Source organism: Chiroxiphia lanceolata, chromosome 5 (assembly GCF_009829145.1).
Source record: "Chiroxiphia lanceolata isolate bChiLan1 chromosome 5, bChiLan1.pri, whole genome shotgun sequence".
In the NCBI taxonomy this organism is placed as follows: domain Eukaryota; kingdom Metazoa; phylum Chordata; class Aves; order Passeriformes; family Pipridae; genus Chiroxiphia; species Chiroxiphia lanceolata.
Window position 1 is genome coordinate 37,092 of NC_045641.1, and position 17,381 is coordinate 54,472.

The 17,381-nt window shown below is 54.1% G+C and overlaps 1 protein-coding gene across 2 annotated transcripts; it reads left to right on the forward strand.

Moving 5' to 3' along the window:
* Positions 1-992: 992 nt before the first annotated feature.
* On the forward strand, positions 993-16,975 carry HCLS1 (hematopoietic cell-specific Lyn substrate 1). 2 transcript variants are annotated; one of them, XM_032688103.1, is made up of 15 exons: positions 993-1,279; positions 3,601-3,684; positions 4,847-4,920; positions 5,585-5,714; positions 7,070-7,180; positions 8,178-8,232; positions 10,143-10,253; positions 10,787-10,897; positions 11,493-11,548; positions 12,687-12,756; positions 12,980-13,116; positions 13,738-13,845; positions 14,248-14,557; positions 15,312-15,383; positions 16,167-16,975. In XM_032688103.1, the coding sequence occupies exons 2-15, from the start codon at positions 3,601-3,603 to the stop codon at positions 16,301-16,303; spliced, it is 1,566 nt and encodes a 521-aa protein (XP_032543994.1). In that variant the 5' UTR covers positions 993-1,279; the 3' UTR covers positions 16,304-16,975. The 2 variants fall into 2 exon arrangements, with proteins under 2 accessions (XP_032543994.1, XP_032543993.1); XM_032688102.1 differs by having other exon boundaries at positions 994-1,279; positions 13,735-13,845.
* Positions 16,976-17,381: the final 406 nt, after the last annotated feature.

The window sequence follows — 17,381 nt, forward strand, 5'->3', positions numbered from 1 at the left end:
TGAACTGAAGAAAGGCATGATTCTGCAGGATCAGAGACATTTAAATGTTCCTGCAGATAGAACAGTTGCTGCTTAGATTGAATACAGAAATAAATCCTCAGAAGAAACTCCTGGTCTGATAATCATAGTCTGACTGAACTTTGTGGTTTGACCTGATGAAAGACTGGGCCTTTTTGCTGATGTTTCCTGTCTCAAACATTTCAACATTTTGTTTCTTCTCTGATAGACCTGTCCTGCCTTGGTTTTGATCTTCTGCAAGAGAGCCTGAGAAGGAGGTCGACCAACAGAGCTGTGTTCTGCCATCCCTGGGACACACAGGCCAATTCAGCACCACTGCTGGAGCTGGGCCAGGGTCTGGTCCTGTGCCAGGAGAAAGGTGGTGTCACAGGATAGGGAGGAGAGGCTGCAGGTTACTGCATGGAGCTGTAAAGGGAAGCTCCCGACCCTCCGCTCCCGTTCCAGGACAGATGTGAGGCTCTGGGAATGGCAGACAATGTGCACGATGAGGTAGCAGAGGAGGAACCTCTGCAGGTGCCCTCACCGAGGTCAGATCAACCCCCCTCTCACAAGAGCTGCATTAAGGCCAGTGCTGAGCAGAAACAACAGAGAGGGATGGTCCCAGTTGCTCCTGAGCAGAACAGAGGCCCCCATGTGCAGACCAGACCCTAATTTCAGGGCAGTTTGCTGCCTCCCTGGGGCCTGAGTCAGGGATGTCACCAGACGACTGACGAGCTCAGTGCAGCCCTCAGACTGTGGTTCTTTCATGTGGGTACTGGTGATGTTGCAACAAGAAGCCCAAGGTTGATCAAAGGGGTTTTCAAGGCACTGGGAAGAATGGGAAAAGGTTCAGGAGGACAGTTAGTGTTTTCCTCAATCCTCCCAGCGATGGGGAGAGATACCAGAAGAAACACGCATGCCCAAGACATGAATGTTGGCTCCAGGACTGCTGTCTCCACCAGAACTTAGATTTTTATAACCGTGGGAGAGTCTTCTTTTGAACACAAGGTGTGCTGGGACCTGGTGGGATCCTCTGTGCTGCTGGGGAAGCGCTGGCTGTGTGCTGTGTCAGCATCTTGGAGCACAGGCAGCAAGTGAGGGAACTGTAGCGCTGGGGCAGGTCTGGGGACTCATGACTTGAGCAGAGCTGGGGGCTGGGGTGCAGGAAGTGAAGAGAGCTGAAGTTAAAACAGGAACTCAGAGCAGACACAGGCCCAAAGCTGTTGCAGGCAGCAAGTTCCTGAGCAAAGAGCAGCAAGTTTGCCAGCAGGAGCCTTTAAAGGTAAGAAAGTTTGAGTGTGTTTTGGGAGTGGAAAGTGAGAAATGACTACCAAAAAAAGTGGGGTTTGGTGGGCAGAGAACTCCTTCCTGACCCAGCATGTTTGAGTGGATAATGCTCAGCATTTGCTTCTCAGGCTGTTGTCCTGTCATCGTTGTTGCTCTTGTGTCTGAGCCTCTAAAGAACCACATTTCCAAATCTACCAGCATGACTGTGCTGTGTGGTAGCCCTATATTTGTGCTGTAGTGGATGTTTTCACAGGGGAAAATGAGACAAACTAAGGGGTTGAGATGCTGGCTGATATTTCTCACTATGGGGGTGTCTGGAGCATCATTGTGCAATTATAATCTGTGGTTTGTCATGGTTCCCACCATGCAGAGCAGGTGGCTTTGGAGAATGAGTGCTCAAGAACCATTTACAGCAGCAGTTAAAACCCTGAACCACTTGATTTGAGCTCAGATCAGCTGCCCTAATGAAAAGTCCTGTGCTAGCTGGTTATTACTGCTGGTTTATCCTTTACAAAAATGAGCAAGAACCTTTAAAATTCTTTGGTGTGAGAGATGCCTATAAATTAGGGAGGGGAAAAGGAGAAGAAAGGTGTTGCTAGATAGTGCAGTGTAGCCCACGTGAGCCTTCCTGCTTTCCCTGCTTCTAAGTGCAATTAACTGTATTCAGTTGGGCCCAGGATTGCCGTAAGTGGGGAATGGCAGAAGGCTTAAAACTGTGAATCTGCCTTGGCCCTACATCCTCTCCCTTAGCTGACCACCTGGCTTTTGCTTAACAAAAGAAAGCCTCATCCCTGCTGGTTTAGCTTCTGTTCTCTTTGTTCCCTGGCCTTACAGTGCAGAGAAAAGGCAACGGCAGAAAGAATCGTGCCTTGCAGAATTTACCACCTAAGGAGTCTCTCTGCTGTGCCTTTTGCAATGGGACGTGCCTGTCTCGTATTGGCCTTTTTAGCCACCAGCGCACTTGTGACAAACGTGGGCAGAGCCCTTTCCCAAATCTTCTTGTGAAGCCCAGCCATGAATGAAATGGAAAGGACAGCTTGAAAGCAAGCAGTGTGCTGCACTAAATTGGAAGGTTATTCACCTAAACAGCTTTTGATGTGGTACAGTTAATTACTTAGCATAAACAGAGAATTATTTAGTTACTCAGCATAAACATTTCGCTTGCACGGAGGGCAAGTCCCCGAGCACTCAGGGCTGCCTGAGGCTCCCACACAGCCCTGGGAGGGAGGGGTTAGTGCCGTTGAGCAGCACACGGTAAAAGCTGCTGTTAACTGAGGATCCAGCACACAGGAGGTCTCCTCCCTCCCATTGGTCTGGTCACAGTCTGCTGTGATGGGGAACAGGGCTCAACTCAGTCTTTCCTGCACATTCTGTTCTGTCTTTCTCTCTGCCCCAGGGAAAAGCTGCTTTGGGCAACACTGAGAACAATTCGGGGCTCCTCAACACTGCAGACAGTAAAGAGCTGGAATATGAGAGCTCTGCTGAGAACGATTGCTCTGGGGTGTAGGCAACTCATGTCATCTTCCCTCTCTCTTGTTTGGTGAAAACTTTTGGGAGGGGCTTTTTCATCATCTTTTGCACAGTCCCCTTGAAAATGACACATAGGAGTTTTAGATTTCATGTTACTTTTAACTTCCTCTTCCTGGGCCCATCACTTCCTCCAGGCCAGTGGGAGCTGTTCCACCACAGCCTCAGCCCATCCAGCCCTGCACCCTCGGGGCTTTTAGTCCCGTTTCCCGTTTTCTCCATATGACAGACACAAACACCACACGGCACCAGCCCTGTCACTCCAGTGTCCAGTCTTCCCCTGACCCTTCTATAGGCTACTGGGCAGGGGTTAAAAGGTTGGAAAACAGACAAGAGGCTTGAAGAGTCCACCTCAGGCCCAGCAGCACATCAGAGCGTGTGGCAGTGGTGTGACTGCGCTACTGGAGGGGGTTCATGTGGGGAACAGCATCTCACAGCACAGAAAATTAACGGTGTTGGAAAAGCGGAATCTGGCAGTTGGATGCCAACACTCATTTACATCACAATGAGACGTGTTTGAACTGCAGTCAGGGTGCCTGGGGACTGTGGTTTACACCTACACTCCCTGTGTGTTTTGCTGTAAGACCTTCTGAGGCTCAGAAGCAGTAGCTGGTTTGGGGTGCCCTGTGCTGTATGAGGGGTGTATGTATGAGGGGCATATGTATGAGGGCAAGTGGCCTGCAAGGGCCCCTTCCAGCCCGAGTTCTGCCGTGGCTGGCTGTGAGCCAGCTCTGCCCACCTGCTGGGCCCTGGGTGACAGCTGGGTGACACCGTGTCCTCGCTGGGCAGATGTGGAAAGCGGTTGTGGGACATGACGTGTCAGTGAAGGTGGAGCCTCAGGGAGACGACTGGGACACAGACCCTGATTTTGTGGTGAGTGTCTGGTATGGTAACTGTTATACTGGTGGTGTGAAGGGTTCCTGGCCCTGGGCACTTGCTGCTCAGCTGGGCCAGGGCTCGGGGCTCAGCACGGGGAACCGTCAGTCGCCTCTCTGAACTGTTTCTGCCCCATCTCCATGTTTAGTCTCCAGAACTTCCTACATCAGTGAACCTCTGTGTCTGACCACAAGTAATGGCACTTGAGGAGTACAGAATATTCAGGGTTTTTTAAACCTGCCCCTTGGTAGCTTCCCTTGTCCTCCCCTATTGTTACAAGACATAGTGAACACTTATATTTTCTCTGTCCCACACTGTTTGTAACTGTAGAGGATCCAGCATTTCCCTCATTTGTCTTTTTTTTCCAGAGGGAAAATCCTATTGTATGTAGCTTGTGCAGGTGCAGCTCTGTGCCTCTCATATATTTATTTTCTATCTAGTCTAACTCTGGGTGAGCTAGTGAGAGAGCAGAAGGACTCAGCCTGGGGAACTCCCTGCATTCATACAGGATCATGATTTTCATTTTCCTTTTGGTTCTCTATTCCCTTCCTAATAAGTCTCTCCTGTTACACAAGAGCCCTGTGTTTTTGAGGTCCAGTCTTGCTAGTTATTTCCAGTTAGAAATCCTAGTTTGGGACAGAAAAGCTATTCCCTTCCTCAAAGTTCCAAATTATTAATGTCTTAGGAAAAATCTATGCTGTCAATTTTTTTACTTGTTTTTACTTCATTTCTTCTATTTGTGGAAGCATTCAAACTAAGCCTGAACGGGATGAGACTTTTTATGTATTTTTTAATTCTTTTATATATACATATTTTCAGCTTTGCTGTATATTAGGAAAGACTTTGTTCATGCTTCATTTTATCGAATGCACGCTCAGACCTTCCACACAGCTACAAAACAAGGCTGTGATAGCCAAGCTCGGGCGAACGGCCCGAGGGCTGCGGTCACTGCGGCTTCTCCAGTGTTTTCCCGACAGTGAATTCCTCAGCATCCCTGTTGCTCCCGGCCCTGCGGAGCTGGGGGCCGGCGGGACCTGCGGGGCTGCGGCGGGGATGGGGCGCTGGGACCCCCGGTCCGTGCCCGGTCCGTGCCCCGCCCGGCGGGGCGGCACCGAGCCCGGTGCGGGGCCGGGGACTGACGGCCACGGCTCGCCCGCAGAACGACATCTCCGAGCGGGAGCAGCGCTGGGGAGCCAAAACCATCGAGGGCTCCGGCCGCGCCGGGCACATCGAGTGAGTGCGGGGGGAACCGGGCCGGGCGGAGAACGGACCTGCCGGGGGTGCGGGACGGGGACCGGGGCGGGACCGCGGGCACGTCGAGCCGCGTGGGGCGGCGGCGGCCGCTCAAAGCAGCCACATAAGGGCTGGTTCGCGGGGTGGGATCCAGGCGCCACCCGTGCTGCTGCGGGGCGTCAGCGGGCGAGTCCCGGTGCAAAGGCTTCCCGCTCCTTCCCTGCCCGGGACTGACCCGCGGCAGCAGCTCCCTCGGGACAGCCCAGCGCTGCCCTGCAGTGCGGCCAGAGTGACCCTGGGGACAGCCCAGCGCTGCCCTGCAGTGAGGCCAGTGCAGCACACAGAGAAAGGGAGGTGTGGGATCCTGAGGAAGCCGGGGTGTGGCCCTGAACAGGGCTGCAGGAGCGGGGCTGGATGTCCCTCCAGAGCCCACTGCTCCGGTCCCTCGGCAGCCCCCGGGGTACCACCCTGTGCCACAGCACAGTGGCTGCGTGTGTGGCTGGCACCCAGGGGAACCCAGAGCAGGAACACGATGGCAGCTGGCAGTGGGTGTATGTCCTGCTCTGTGCTGGGCTCTGGCTGGGGCAGGGGCACAGGGATGCTCCAGCTGGCTGCACAGCTCTGCTCCATCCCACACTGACCTGTCCTGTCTCTGTCTCACCAGTATCCATCAGCTGAGGAACAAGGTGTCAGAGGAACATGAGGTCATCAAGAAGAAGGAGATGGAGACTGGCCCCAAGGCTTCCTATGGCTATGGAGGCAAATTTGGAACAGAGCGGGACCGAATGGATAAGGTAACAGCTGTGGAGGGCTTCTTTGAGCCCCAGTAGAAAAGGATTTTCTCATAAAGGAAGGGTTATCCACATTTTCTGGCTGGACCCTGAAGGGAGAGAATGGAAAGCTGGCATAACTGCAGAGATTCACACATGTCCAGCTAGACCATACTCTGTCTCCAGGATCTGTTTGATTCCATTTGTGTAACTCCTCTCTACAACTTCCTGGCAATTCTCCCTCTAGCTGTGAAGAAGGAAATTCTGTGGTTGTTCAAACCTGCTGTATAACAGTTAGATCAGGTGCCTCCCTACTTGTGCTTGGACAACTAATAAATAATGATTCTCTTATATTTTGCATTACAAACCTCGTAGCTCCCTGGGATGAATCCCTAGTTTGTATTCTCTGTTCTCACACCAAATCTGGTTTATGTTTTGTGACAATTATAATCACACTTCTTCCTGCACCTTTCAGCGTTCAATACTTCTTTTTTCAGAAGTGAGAGTGTTAAATTGCAGTAATGTTCAGTAGGTGTGGTCGCTGTGGGATTGCTGGATATCAGGATGGCAGAGTGAGAAACAGACTGTCCTGACAAACTCCCTGCTCTCCCTTCCAGAGGTGCTGCGGTCAGGAACTGCACACTCCCCTCAGGAGAAGGGCCAGAGGCTGAATGCTTGCAGCATCCTGGTAAAACTAGACAAAGGCCAAGAAGTTGCTCAACAAAAACACCCTCACTCTGCTCCGGCAGAGTCTGATCACAGCTGCTCCATGCTGGCGGGGAGTGTGTGTGGTTCCTGGCCACAGCACCTCTGGCAGGGAGAGCAGGACCCCGGCCTGGCCTGTGGCAGGCAGGAAGGGTGATCCCAGCCAGGTCTGCCCGCCCTCACTCTCAGATACACAAACAGGGAGTGGGTGCCAGACCTGCTGCCTGGAGTTCTCAGCTGTGTGTCCCTGTTTCTCCTGTATCCCATGTGATTATCCACCACACTACTCCACTGGCACTTGGGAGCAGCCGGTATTTGGCATCCCACACTTTTTCTGGTGAGCTGGCAGGGGGGCCAATTTGTGGCATGGCAGCCCTTCAGGCCACTCCCAGGTCTCAGAGCAGAGCTGGTGCTGGCAAAGGCCACGTGGAGGGCATGGCCACGTGGAGGGCATGGCCACGTGGAGGGCATGGCCACGTGGAGGGCATGGCCACATGGAGGGCATGGCCATGTGGAGGGCATGGCCATGTGGAGGGCATGGCCACCACGGCCACGGTCAGCTTGGACCTGTCACTCGTGTCTGCGAGTGTCCCAGCAGCACGTTGGTGCAGCCACGGTGGCTGTGTCTGCCCCAGCCTGACTGGGGGTGTTCATGTCACGCTGTCTCTCCTCAGTGTGCAGTGGGACACGAGTACGTTGCTGATGTTGGGAAGCACTCCTCGCAGACGGATGCAGCCCAGGGCTTTGGGGGAAAGTTTGGAGTCCAGCGGGACCGAGCCGACAAGGTGTGTTGGACAGTGCAGTTGAAATGTGTCCCTGTGGCTGGTGCTGCCCCTAAAACACTGCTGCCAGTGCTGCCCCAGAAACACTGCTGCCAGTGCTGCCCCTGAAACACTGCTGCCTGTGCTGCCCCAGAAACACTGCTGCCGCCAGATTGTGGCTCAGTTCTCCAAGCTCGGGGGGTGCAGGTGGAGGTGTGCCATGTACCACAGTCTCACTGAAGCACAGCTCGCCTGTGCAGGGCAGCGGCCAGTGACACACTGTGGGGCACTGTGGAGGTAACTCTGCTGGGCGTGTCCGATCCAGGCAGCTCAGCGTTTGCCAAGGGGCTGTGCTGTTTGTCCCGAGGCTGTGCTGTTTGTCCCGAGGCTGTGCTGTTTGTCCCGAGGCTGTGCTGTTTGTCCCGAGGCTGTGCTGTTTGTCCCGAGGCTGTGCTGTTCGTCCAGGGGCTGTGCTGCTCGTCCTGGGGGCTGTGCTGTTTATCCAGGGGCTGTGTTGTTCGTCCAGGGGCTGTGCTGTTTATCCAGGGGCTGTGCTGTTCGTCCAGGGGCTGTGCTGTTCGTCCAGGGGCTGTGCTGTTCGTCCTGGGGCTGTGCTGTTCGTCCTGGGGCTGTGCTGTTCGTCCAAGGGCTGTGCTGTTCGTCCTGGGGCTGTGCTGTTCGTCCAAGGGCTGTGCTGTTCGTCCAAGGGCTGTGCTGTTCGTCCAGGGGCTGTGCTGCTCGTCCTGGGGGCTGTGCTGCTCGTCCTGGGGGCTGTGCTGTTCGTCCAGGGGCTGTGCTGTTCGTCCCGGGGCTGTGCTGTTCGTCCCGGGGCTGTGCTGTTCGTCCAGGGGCTGTGGTGTTCATCCTGGGGGCTGTGCTGTTCATCCTGGGGGCTGTGCTGTTTGCCCAGCATTCTGTGGCACAAGGCAGAGAGCAGGCTTCCAGCCTGGCCCCAGAGGAGGGTGGCTGAAACCTGGCTTGGCCCTCAGGCTGCCTGACAGCCCTCCCCTTCTTGTTTCAGTCAGCAGTGGGCTTTGAATACAAGGGTGAGGTGGAGAAACACTCGTCCCAGACAGGCAAGTCCGTGGGCATGTGTGACCCCTTGACACTTTGCCCAGCTGCTCTTTTGCTCCCACTATCCCATGCTGTTGGCTGTGGCACAATCTCTTTCATTATCCCCCTCCTGTCACTTGTTTCAGATTCCTGTTCCCAGTCTGTCACCCTCATGGTCCCATTCCATGCTGTCCTGTCACCATCCTTCTGGTGTACATCCCACTTGTCTCTGTGCTTTGCTTTGGTGGAAGCCACGTCCTGGCTGAGTAGAGGAGACACTCCCACGCCCCCTCAGTGGATGGCTCGTGCTCCCTGTCCTCCCAAAGCCCTTCTGAGAACGGCTCCAGAAGAGCCATTGAGGACAAGGAGTGATTGCTGGAGAAACAACTAGTAGGAAAAGGCACAGCAATGGATATGGAAACGGAAGCCTATAGAGCACTCAGACTGCTGCAGAATTCTGCAGATTCAACAGATAGTGCAAGAAGTGAAACTAAAGATATTTTAAGTATTCTGCACCCAAAGGAAAATGAGAGGGCAAGGTCTGTGGCTGTTTCAGGTAAATGTGAGGAATACTGCATTACCAAGGAAATAACTGAATGGGATTCATTTAAGAGGAATCTATAAAAGAAGGAACATAGTTTGAGGCATTCTTGGTTGATCCTAAAATAATTAATTCCATGCAATTATGCTACATTAACATATTCTTGTAGACATAGAAATTCATCAGGCTGTGTGAAACCACAGAAGTTGCTAAGGATAAAATGGAACTGTTAGAAGTAGGGTGTTTGGGTTGCTTTTCATAAAAATGTGTCTACACTAGAAGCTTCAGCAGCAAGATAACAGTCATAAAATCTGTGTTTGCTGAAAACAGCTCCATTAAAGATCCACTTCGTAACAGCCTAATGGATAGATAATAGTTTAGTCACGGTAAGTTTAAGAATTGTTCATACTTACAGGTTAAATGACTGAGCTTCTGTGAAACAGAGATCCATTCTGGAATAAAAAATGTCCTCATGCAGCTTTCTCTAGAACACAGTCTCCATGGCTTGGATAGCTGAAGTTGTTGGAGAAGCCCCAACTCAGTCCTGTGAAATGCAGACCTGTAGAAAAGCATCGGGGAACAGGGAGAGGTGACTGTGATTTACCCCTTAAGGGCAGGATTTGGAGACTGAGCTGGCAGGTGTCTGAAAGGAGGAGTCTGTACAGCCAGCAGCCAGGATGGAGGCTGGAATGTCTCAGGAATCAGCCAGTAATAACCAGGTGATCCTTAGGGAACAGCTGAACATGGTTGAAGTTGTTAATGGATCCCTAGTTTGGAGCTGGAAAACAGAGAGGCACAAGGCAGCTGTCACACGACTGCCAAGTGGGGAGAGCAGGAGTGTGTCTGCAGAAATGGGGGTTCAGCCTTTGCTGCAGCTCCAGGGTCAGGTGTTTGTAGAAGCTGAGGTTCCACTATAGCAAACATGAGCTCCTTTGCCATTCCTGTACTCCCAAGGCTCAGTGTCCTTACTCACAGCCCTTTCCAGAGGCTGGCAGACCACAGACTGAAATCCTGGCTCTGGAGTTGGGTGAGTGGGTGATACCCTGGCTGTCAGTGCCCAAATCCTGCTTGGCTTTGCCTTCTTGGGTGACTGTGCTCCTGCTGCCTCCCCGCTGTCCTTGACACGTCCATTTCCTTCCTTCCTTCCCTCCCTGCTGGCTGTGTCTGCCATTGCCCTGGCCCACATTGCCCTGTGCCCCCATTCCCATGGGCTCTCATCCATGATGCTCCCTGTCATCCACTCTCTCCCCTTCAACCTCTTGCTTTTTAGGGGGTTTTCCATCATCCCCACTGCTCTCCTTCCTCCCCCCTGCTCCTTCCCAGGGCTGCTTTCTGTCCTCTGCTCACCAGCCCCGTGCTGGGGGCAGGGTTTCACTCTATGCTCCACCTCAGATTACTCGAAGGGCTTTGGTGGCCGTTATGGAGTGGAGAGGGACAAGGTGGACAAGGCAGCTGTGGGATTTGACTACAGGAGCCAGGCAGAGAAGCACGACTCTCAGAAAGGTGAGCTGGGGCAGCCAGGGCAGCCAGGGTAGCTGGGGGAGCCAGGTGAGGGGGCAGCCAGGGGAGCTGGGGCAGCTGAGGGAACAGGCAGTGCCAGGGCTGGAGCTGGGGCTGTGCCCACTGGGACTGTGGGGCACTGTGCAGCACTTCTTCAATCTGCTGCGTGAATGTGGAATAGCTATGGGGAGCTTGCAGCAAGGGAACAGGTCAGGTGAGGAAAGCCATGGCATGGCTGCTGGAAAGAGTTCAGCAGAGTTCTGTGGGCACAGGGATCTCCTGGGAAGCACACCACCAAAGGAAGGGTGCTGGGGAAGCCCAGGCAGGTGCTAATAGCAGGTGACATGTCCCAGGGAGGAGGGAAAGCTGTTGCTGCAGCCACCAGTGGGGAAATCTGGCCTTGCTTCTTGTCTTTCTCTAAGTCCTGGGCAAGGAAAACCTGTGAGAACAGCCTGAGCTCACATTGCTGCCACTTGTCTCCTTCCCTCCCTCGTCTGTTCTCTTCCATGCTGTGATCTGGATCCCGGTGGCTGAAGACTATGCTGTGGGCTTTGGTGGGAAGTTTGGGGTCCAGAGGGATCGTCAGGACAAGAATGCCCTTGGCTGGGATCATCAGGAGGAAGTGCAACCCCACGCATCCCAAACAGGTCAGGCCACGCTGCCAGAGGTGGTGGCAGTTTGCTTGGAGCACACACAGACCTGGAGCTTGTGGTTCATAGTCAGAGATCCAGCTGCTGAAAACGGAATGTGTCCAGCATGTTCCGGAGCAGCTGGGGTGTGGTGAGCCCCAAAGCACAAGGACAAACTCTGCCAGGGTAGATGGCTGCTTGGACCAGTGGGGGACATGGGATGAGAATCCCTCAGTCAGCCTGCTCAAACTCTGCTGTGCTGTCTCTGTGAGGGACATTCCTGACCATAAGCTCATTGCAAAGGCAAGCACAGAGGAATGAGGCAGAACAGATCCCAGGAATCTGGGGGCTACTGCACGGTTGACTTCAGTGAATAAGGCCACACTCCACTCAGCTACAGCCCTGCATTCCTGTGCCCTTGGCTGAAAGGAGGGATAATTAGTCCTAAAAGCCACTGTCCAGAGGACTTTGCATGTGTTATCTCTAGTTACTTCCATATGTGATAAGATGCAGACAAAGCTAACTCATTTCACTGGTCACAGCACACTGAAGCCAGATGTGCACACAGAATATAAAGTATTGTAAAATAGCCTCCTTTTTTTTTCCCATATAGACTATGCCAAGGGGTTTGGAGGCCGGTATGGAGTCCAGAAGGATAGAGTGGATAAGGTAAGACTGCTGCAGCCTTCAATTGCTTCCTACTAATCACTGCTCCTTGCCCTGCTGCAAGAGAAGAGATTTCCCAGTTGGAGGTGAGATTCACAGTGCTCAGGCACAGAGGTGGCAAGAGGGAACTGGCTCAGTATAAAATACCAGAGGATGCAGAGGGATGCAGCCGGGGGAGACCGTAATGCAGGGAATTCCTCATGGCACTGTCTGTAACTCCTCACTTCTCTGCTGTTCCTTAACTTCTGCAGGTTTTTCTCTCCTATCAAGGAAGTGCCTTGTGGTCTGTTCAGGTAGCTAAGTCTGCCTGCACACTTTGACAAACCCTGGCAGGGATGGGATTAGCACAGCTCAATCTGCTGTGCATGAGAAAAGGTCACCCAGTTGGCTGGTTCAGGTTTTCTGTTTGGGCTGACACCCCACAAAGCCTCATCTACAGTCACAACTCAGACTCAAGCACTGGAGTTAATTCTGTGTGTGTCAGGCTGCCCTGCAGTCTTGGTCAGTAAAAAGAGTGCTGCCAGCTGGAGATGAACCTCGTGGATGTGGCTAAACTAAGAGATGGGAATCCTGTGGCTTTGGGGCATTTGGAGGAGGCAGTGAGGGGGCCTTCCCTGAACCCTCCGTTCCCTGTTGTGGGGCACAGTGCAGGGGCACAGTGTTGTGCCTGGTACAGCACCAACATCACCAAACTCAGGAGCTGGGGAAGCTGGGGAGGATATAAACACACCCGTGTAACAACCAGCATGTTCCTGTCCATGCTGCATGCCTGGGCTGGGCCAGCAGCAGAGAGGGAACGGTGTCCTGCCCTCAGAAGACATTAGCACTACCTGTGAATTTAACAACAGCAAGTGGAGGGGCATTGACAAAAAAAGGTGCATCCTGTACATGGCAGAAAATCACGTGTGAAATCAGATGAGCACTTGGTAAAAGTCAGGGGTGTGGGACATTTGGGAAGCAGGATGCAGAGAGGAAGGGAGGTGTCAGGAGAGGGGACTGCAGCCAGCAGCCTCCCCTGGGTCAGGGTAAGTGTACAGGTGAGGACGGACACACCTAGGAACAATGCTTGCCATCACCAGTAGCCAAACCCAGCCCTGACCTTGCCCAAGAAGCTGGACAATTCTTTCACTTCCTCTTGCAGAGTGCTGCTGGCTTTGATGAGATGGCAGCTCCCACCTCCTCCTACGAGAAACCAAGACCCCTGGAGGCAGGTGAGACATGAGTCCCAGCCCTGGACCTGGGAAGCTGTGGGCCTCATGGTCCCTCTGTGTCAGCATGCTGGTAGATGGGATGGGGGTTTAGCCTGTGCTGGGGGCAGGACAAAGGTGGCTGAACTGAAGTCTCTCCGGAAGAGGTGGAGGTCTGGGTTTCTCCCGGATGCTTGGGGTGGTGGGAGGGAGCTGGGGGCTGGCTCAGTCGGCTGTCTCCTTGCAGGAGCTGCCAGCAGCACCAGCAGCCTGCGGTCGCAGTTTGAACACATGGCCAGGTCGGCGGAGGAGGAGAGCAGGAGGCAGGCGGAGGAGGAGCGGCTGCGGCGACAGCCCCGGCAGTGCCCGGCACCTCGGGGACAGGTGAGCCGGGGCTGTCCTGCTGTGTCCTCTGAGGCTCGTGGAGGAGACTTTTCCTCATGGTCATGCAGCTCTATGTCCTTCCAGCTGATCTCTTTAGAGTAACCTTTTGCCTAAACTGCCTCCCTGCGTCTGCCACGAATGGCCACTGAGCTTCACAGTTGTCACCGGACTGTCCTTTTCAGCACAGAGATCAGGGCGTACCTGCACCCAGCCGTGGGCCCAGTGCTTTGGCCTCGGTTCCTTTTGCCTCTGGTGCTTGTCAAAGAGTGCAGTCACCTCTCCCCAGCACTGCCATCCCAGCAGTCTGCATGTGGGATGCACCCCAGCAAACTGGAGATGGCACCCAGCCCCGATGCTTACCTGCCTTCCCACCTGCTGCTGTTCCTGCACTCAGAGGGCAGAGTGGGATTCACAGTGAAGCCCCCCCAACATGTTCCTCTTCAGGGGTGCCCCACCCTTGTCACCAGCCTGCCAGTGCCCAGGCCCAGGGCAGGTTTGTAGGAGCTGGAACAAATTCTAGGTGGAGGAAAATGTTCTGAGTTGCTCTATTGGGAATGTGAACAGCCATTGCTCTGTACTCATTCAAGGGGACTGAGGGATCTGATGACTCTTCTCCAGCAGGAAATCCCACCGAGAGGGAAGGGGCACACTGGGGCAGCCCCTGCTGCTGTGCCAGCACAGGTGCCCAGGAATGCCCATGGAGACCGACCCGTGTCACCAGGAGAGCAGGTGCCAAGGCAGCCCGGGAGAGCCGGGAAGGGGAGCAGGCAGAGGGGATTGCACCTGGGAGGGGCTGTGCTCAGTGTGTGAGAGGCTTTGGAAGGACGAGGGGGAGCGTTGGGATGGGGATGGGACTGCACAGCACCCCTTGGGACAGGCTCTGGGAGTGGGGTGGTGCGGTGGCAGCACCGTGGGCTGGAGAGAAGTATGAACAGAGGTTCAAACATGAGCCCTGAGGATCTCCAGAGCAATGCCAGGTGCCAGTTCAGCACGGCCCAAGGGGCTCAGCTGTTTCCCTGGTGTGCAGGGGATGGTGCTCCAGGAAGGGGCTGCCTTATGCCAGGTGCTGGGTCGGGAGAGTGCTGGGTGCTTCGCAGGTGACTTTCTTGTCACCTTCTCACCTCGTGGCAGGAGGCCAAAAGGGAGGATGAGGAAGCACCACCCACTTTGCCACCAAGGCCAGCAGATCTGGGCGCAGAGCTGTGCAAGGTCCCCAGCCAGGATCAGCCCATCTACAGTGAAAGTTTGGATGTTGGTGGAGACTATGAGGAGCTGCCAGAGCCCTCTGACTACTGTGACAGTACCAGTGGAGGTGCTGACTATGAGGAGCTGCCAGCCCCGCTGGGAAAGCCAGATGCTATCTATGACCTCGGGGAAGATGGAGGAGAAGACTATGAGGTGATCCTTCCTCAGGAGCACAGCCAGAGCCAGCCCCACCTGGGTAAGTACTGATAGAACAACCCATGTCTTGGGGAGCTTGTACCCATCCACTCAGTTCAGTGGATGTATGGCACAGAGTCTAGAGGGAATTTGTGTCCTGAAGTCTACTGTGGTCAGGGTAACGGCCCCTGATGATGGAGACACAGTGGTCTCCACTCCCCTGTCCATCCCCAAGGTGCAGATGAGATGCACAGAGTGCTGGGCCAGGCAGCAGGTGTCTGCTGAACCTGCTGGAGCAGTGCCTGGCAGGAGAAGGGGGTGCTGCTGTGGCTCAGGAGAAGCTGGATGTGCACTGGTGCTCTTGCTGTGGTTTCCTGGCAAGTGGCTGCCAGTGGCGTGCTGGGGCCTGGGGGTTGTGGCTCAGCCCATTGCTCACAGGGCTGGTGTTCCCAAGACCTGCTGTGGTGGGGTCTCCTGGTATGAGGAGTGTGGGGAACCTTCCTCCAAGTACAGGAGCAAACTGCACAGGCTGCTGTCAGTGCTTCTGTCGCAGCTTTGCTGGTACTGGAGATGGCAAGTGGGGAGGCTGGAGTTATGCCCAGACTTTTTCTTGGGAGAGGAACACGAAGTATCAGGACTCTGCTCCCTCCTTGCAGGAGGGGAAGGAAGTCACACGTTGCTTTGGGCTGTGCTGCACCTCTCCCTGTTGGCAGGGTTTGGATGTGCTTCCCCAAAGCTGGGCTGGAGGGTGGCACTGCCCTGGGCTGTGTGGCTGCCTCAGTGCCTGTCTCACCTGTCCATCCTGTGTTCTGCAGAGAACACGGGTGGTGTCTGTGAGGGGCAGGGCCCCGGGACCTGTGCAGTGGCTCTCTACGACTACCAAGGAGGTGGGTCTGCCAGCAGGGCTGGGGGGAGGGCGCTGGGCCAGGGGACGTGGGGGTTCACACCCTCAGCAGTGGGGAAAAGACTGTGGCTTGGGGGTTTAAATTTCTTCCTCATAGGAAGCAGAATGAGACCTGACTTGGGAACTGTGGTAGTTTAGGAATGGTATTGTCCAATTTAGTAGTCCCACTAAAAAAACCCACACACCATCCCCCTCCAACTGGAGGCCCATAGGGCAAAGATCATGGACTGAGATAAGAACAATTTACTTGAAACAGCCATGAGAGAAGAAAACAAACAGTAACAGCAACAATATTAGTAACTAAAGGTTTAAGAAAAGAAATGATTCACGTGGAAAAACACTCACTGGACTAATAGACAGTAGTGGACTAACAGACAGTACTGGACAGCTCCCTCCACCATTGCTCAAATGGAAGGAACCCCCTCTTCCCCAGAAGACAGTCCTTATCCCACCCCAGCAATGATGTGAGGTGGTACAGAATAACCTCAGTGTACTGGCCATGCCCCCACCAGGCTACTGCAAAAAATTAACCCTGTCCTGGCCAGAACCAGGATAGGAACAGAGAAACTTCATCTGTCACCTGCAAGGTCTTGCTCATCTGCCTTGTCTGTGCTGTTTGATGGGGTTTGGGTGAGGTTGAACTCTTGGGGGTTATCTTGTTCTATCTTCTCCTGCCCAGGGGAGGTGGGAGGAGGGATGTGAACTTGCTGTGCCTGGGGTTCTCTTTGCATTGTGACTGTCTGTCTTTTCTGGACAATTTTTGCAGAGGGAGATGATGAGATTTCTTTTGATCCCGACGACACAATCACACACATCGAGATGGTGGACGAAGGCTGGTGGCGGGGGCAGTGCCACGGCAGGGTCGGCCTCTTCCCAGCAAATTATGTGAAACTTGTACAGTGAAACAAGCATTGTGCAAGCTGCTCCCTTCCAAACCGCTGCCTCTCTCTGCTTCAGCCTCTTCCATGTTCTCAGCTTCATGTGGCTCAGCCTGGTGTGTCCACATTCAGAGAAATATCAAGGAGCAAACTGACAGTGTCTGAGGGAATGTTTTGTCTTGTGCCCAAGAGGATTTTGGTTCCCATCCACTTCCAGATGGGAAAGGTGGGATGGGTTAAGAGCGTATGAGTGTGATGTAAGGTGTCTCTTCTACCCAGGCTACCACACCTGTCAGCTAGCAAACCTGCAGGAGCGTGTCCTGTTCCCAGTGGGGCAATTTGCAGAGCAGAAACACCAACTCTCATCCAAGCAAGGCAGAAGGGACGTGAGCTGTGGAACCTTTTTCAGTTGTTGTAGCCCTGATCTCATCCTAGCCAGGGTTCAAGGAAAAGAGCACTGGGAAAGCCAAATTTGCCTTTGTTCCCAGGAAGGGTTTCCATTTGCAGGATGACCCACATTTGCAGGACGGAGCAGAGAAACGTGAACTTAGTCTGTGTGCCCCTTTTGGGCAGTGGTGTGTCTGTCCCTGGGGGCTGTGCCCTCCCTTTTGGGCACAGATGTGTCAGTGTGTCTGTCCCTGGGGGCTGTGCCCTCCCTCACAGCTGCAGCAATAAACAGCTTCTGCTCTGGCCTGGCTCAAGTCGTATCCCGGTGTTTCTGTGATGGCTCGTGTCCCCTGTGCCTGTTGGAGGCTCCTGAAAAGGCCCCCTGACTCTTCATCACAGGCGTGGGGAAAAGGCTGAGCAGGTGGGAAGCAGGACAGGAGGAAATATCTCATTTTTAACGTTTAAGACAGCTTTCAGGAATGCAAAGCAAAGCCCTCCCTTGAACCAGTACATCCCAAGTGGATGCTCAGCCGTGGGAGTTGCTATTGCTCCTCTGGGGGATGCAGGTACCATCACAGCAGGAATAAACTGGGGATAGCTGAGCAGGATAGCACCTGGGGGCTGTGGGAGAACACCTGAGAGGCTGTGGGAACACACCTGCCAGCAGTGGGTCCCACTGTGACACTAAAGCTTTAGAGTTCAGTGGCTCATGGATG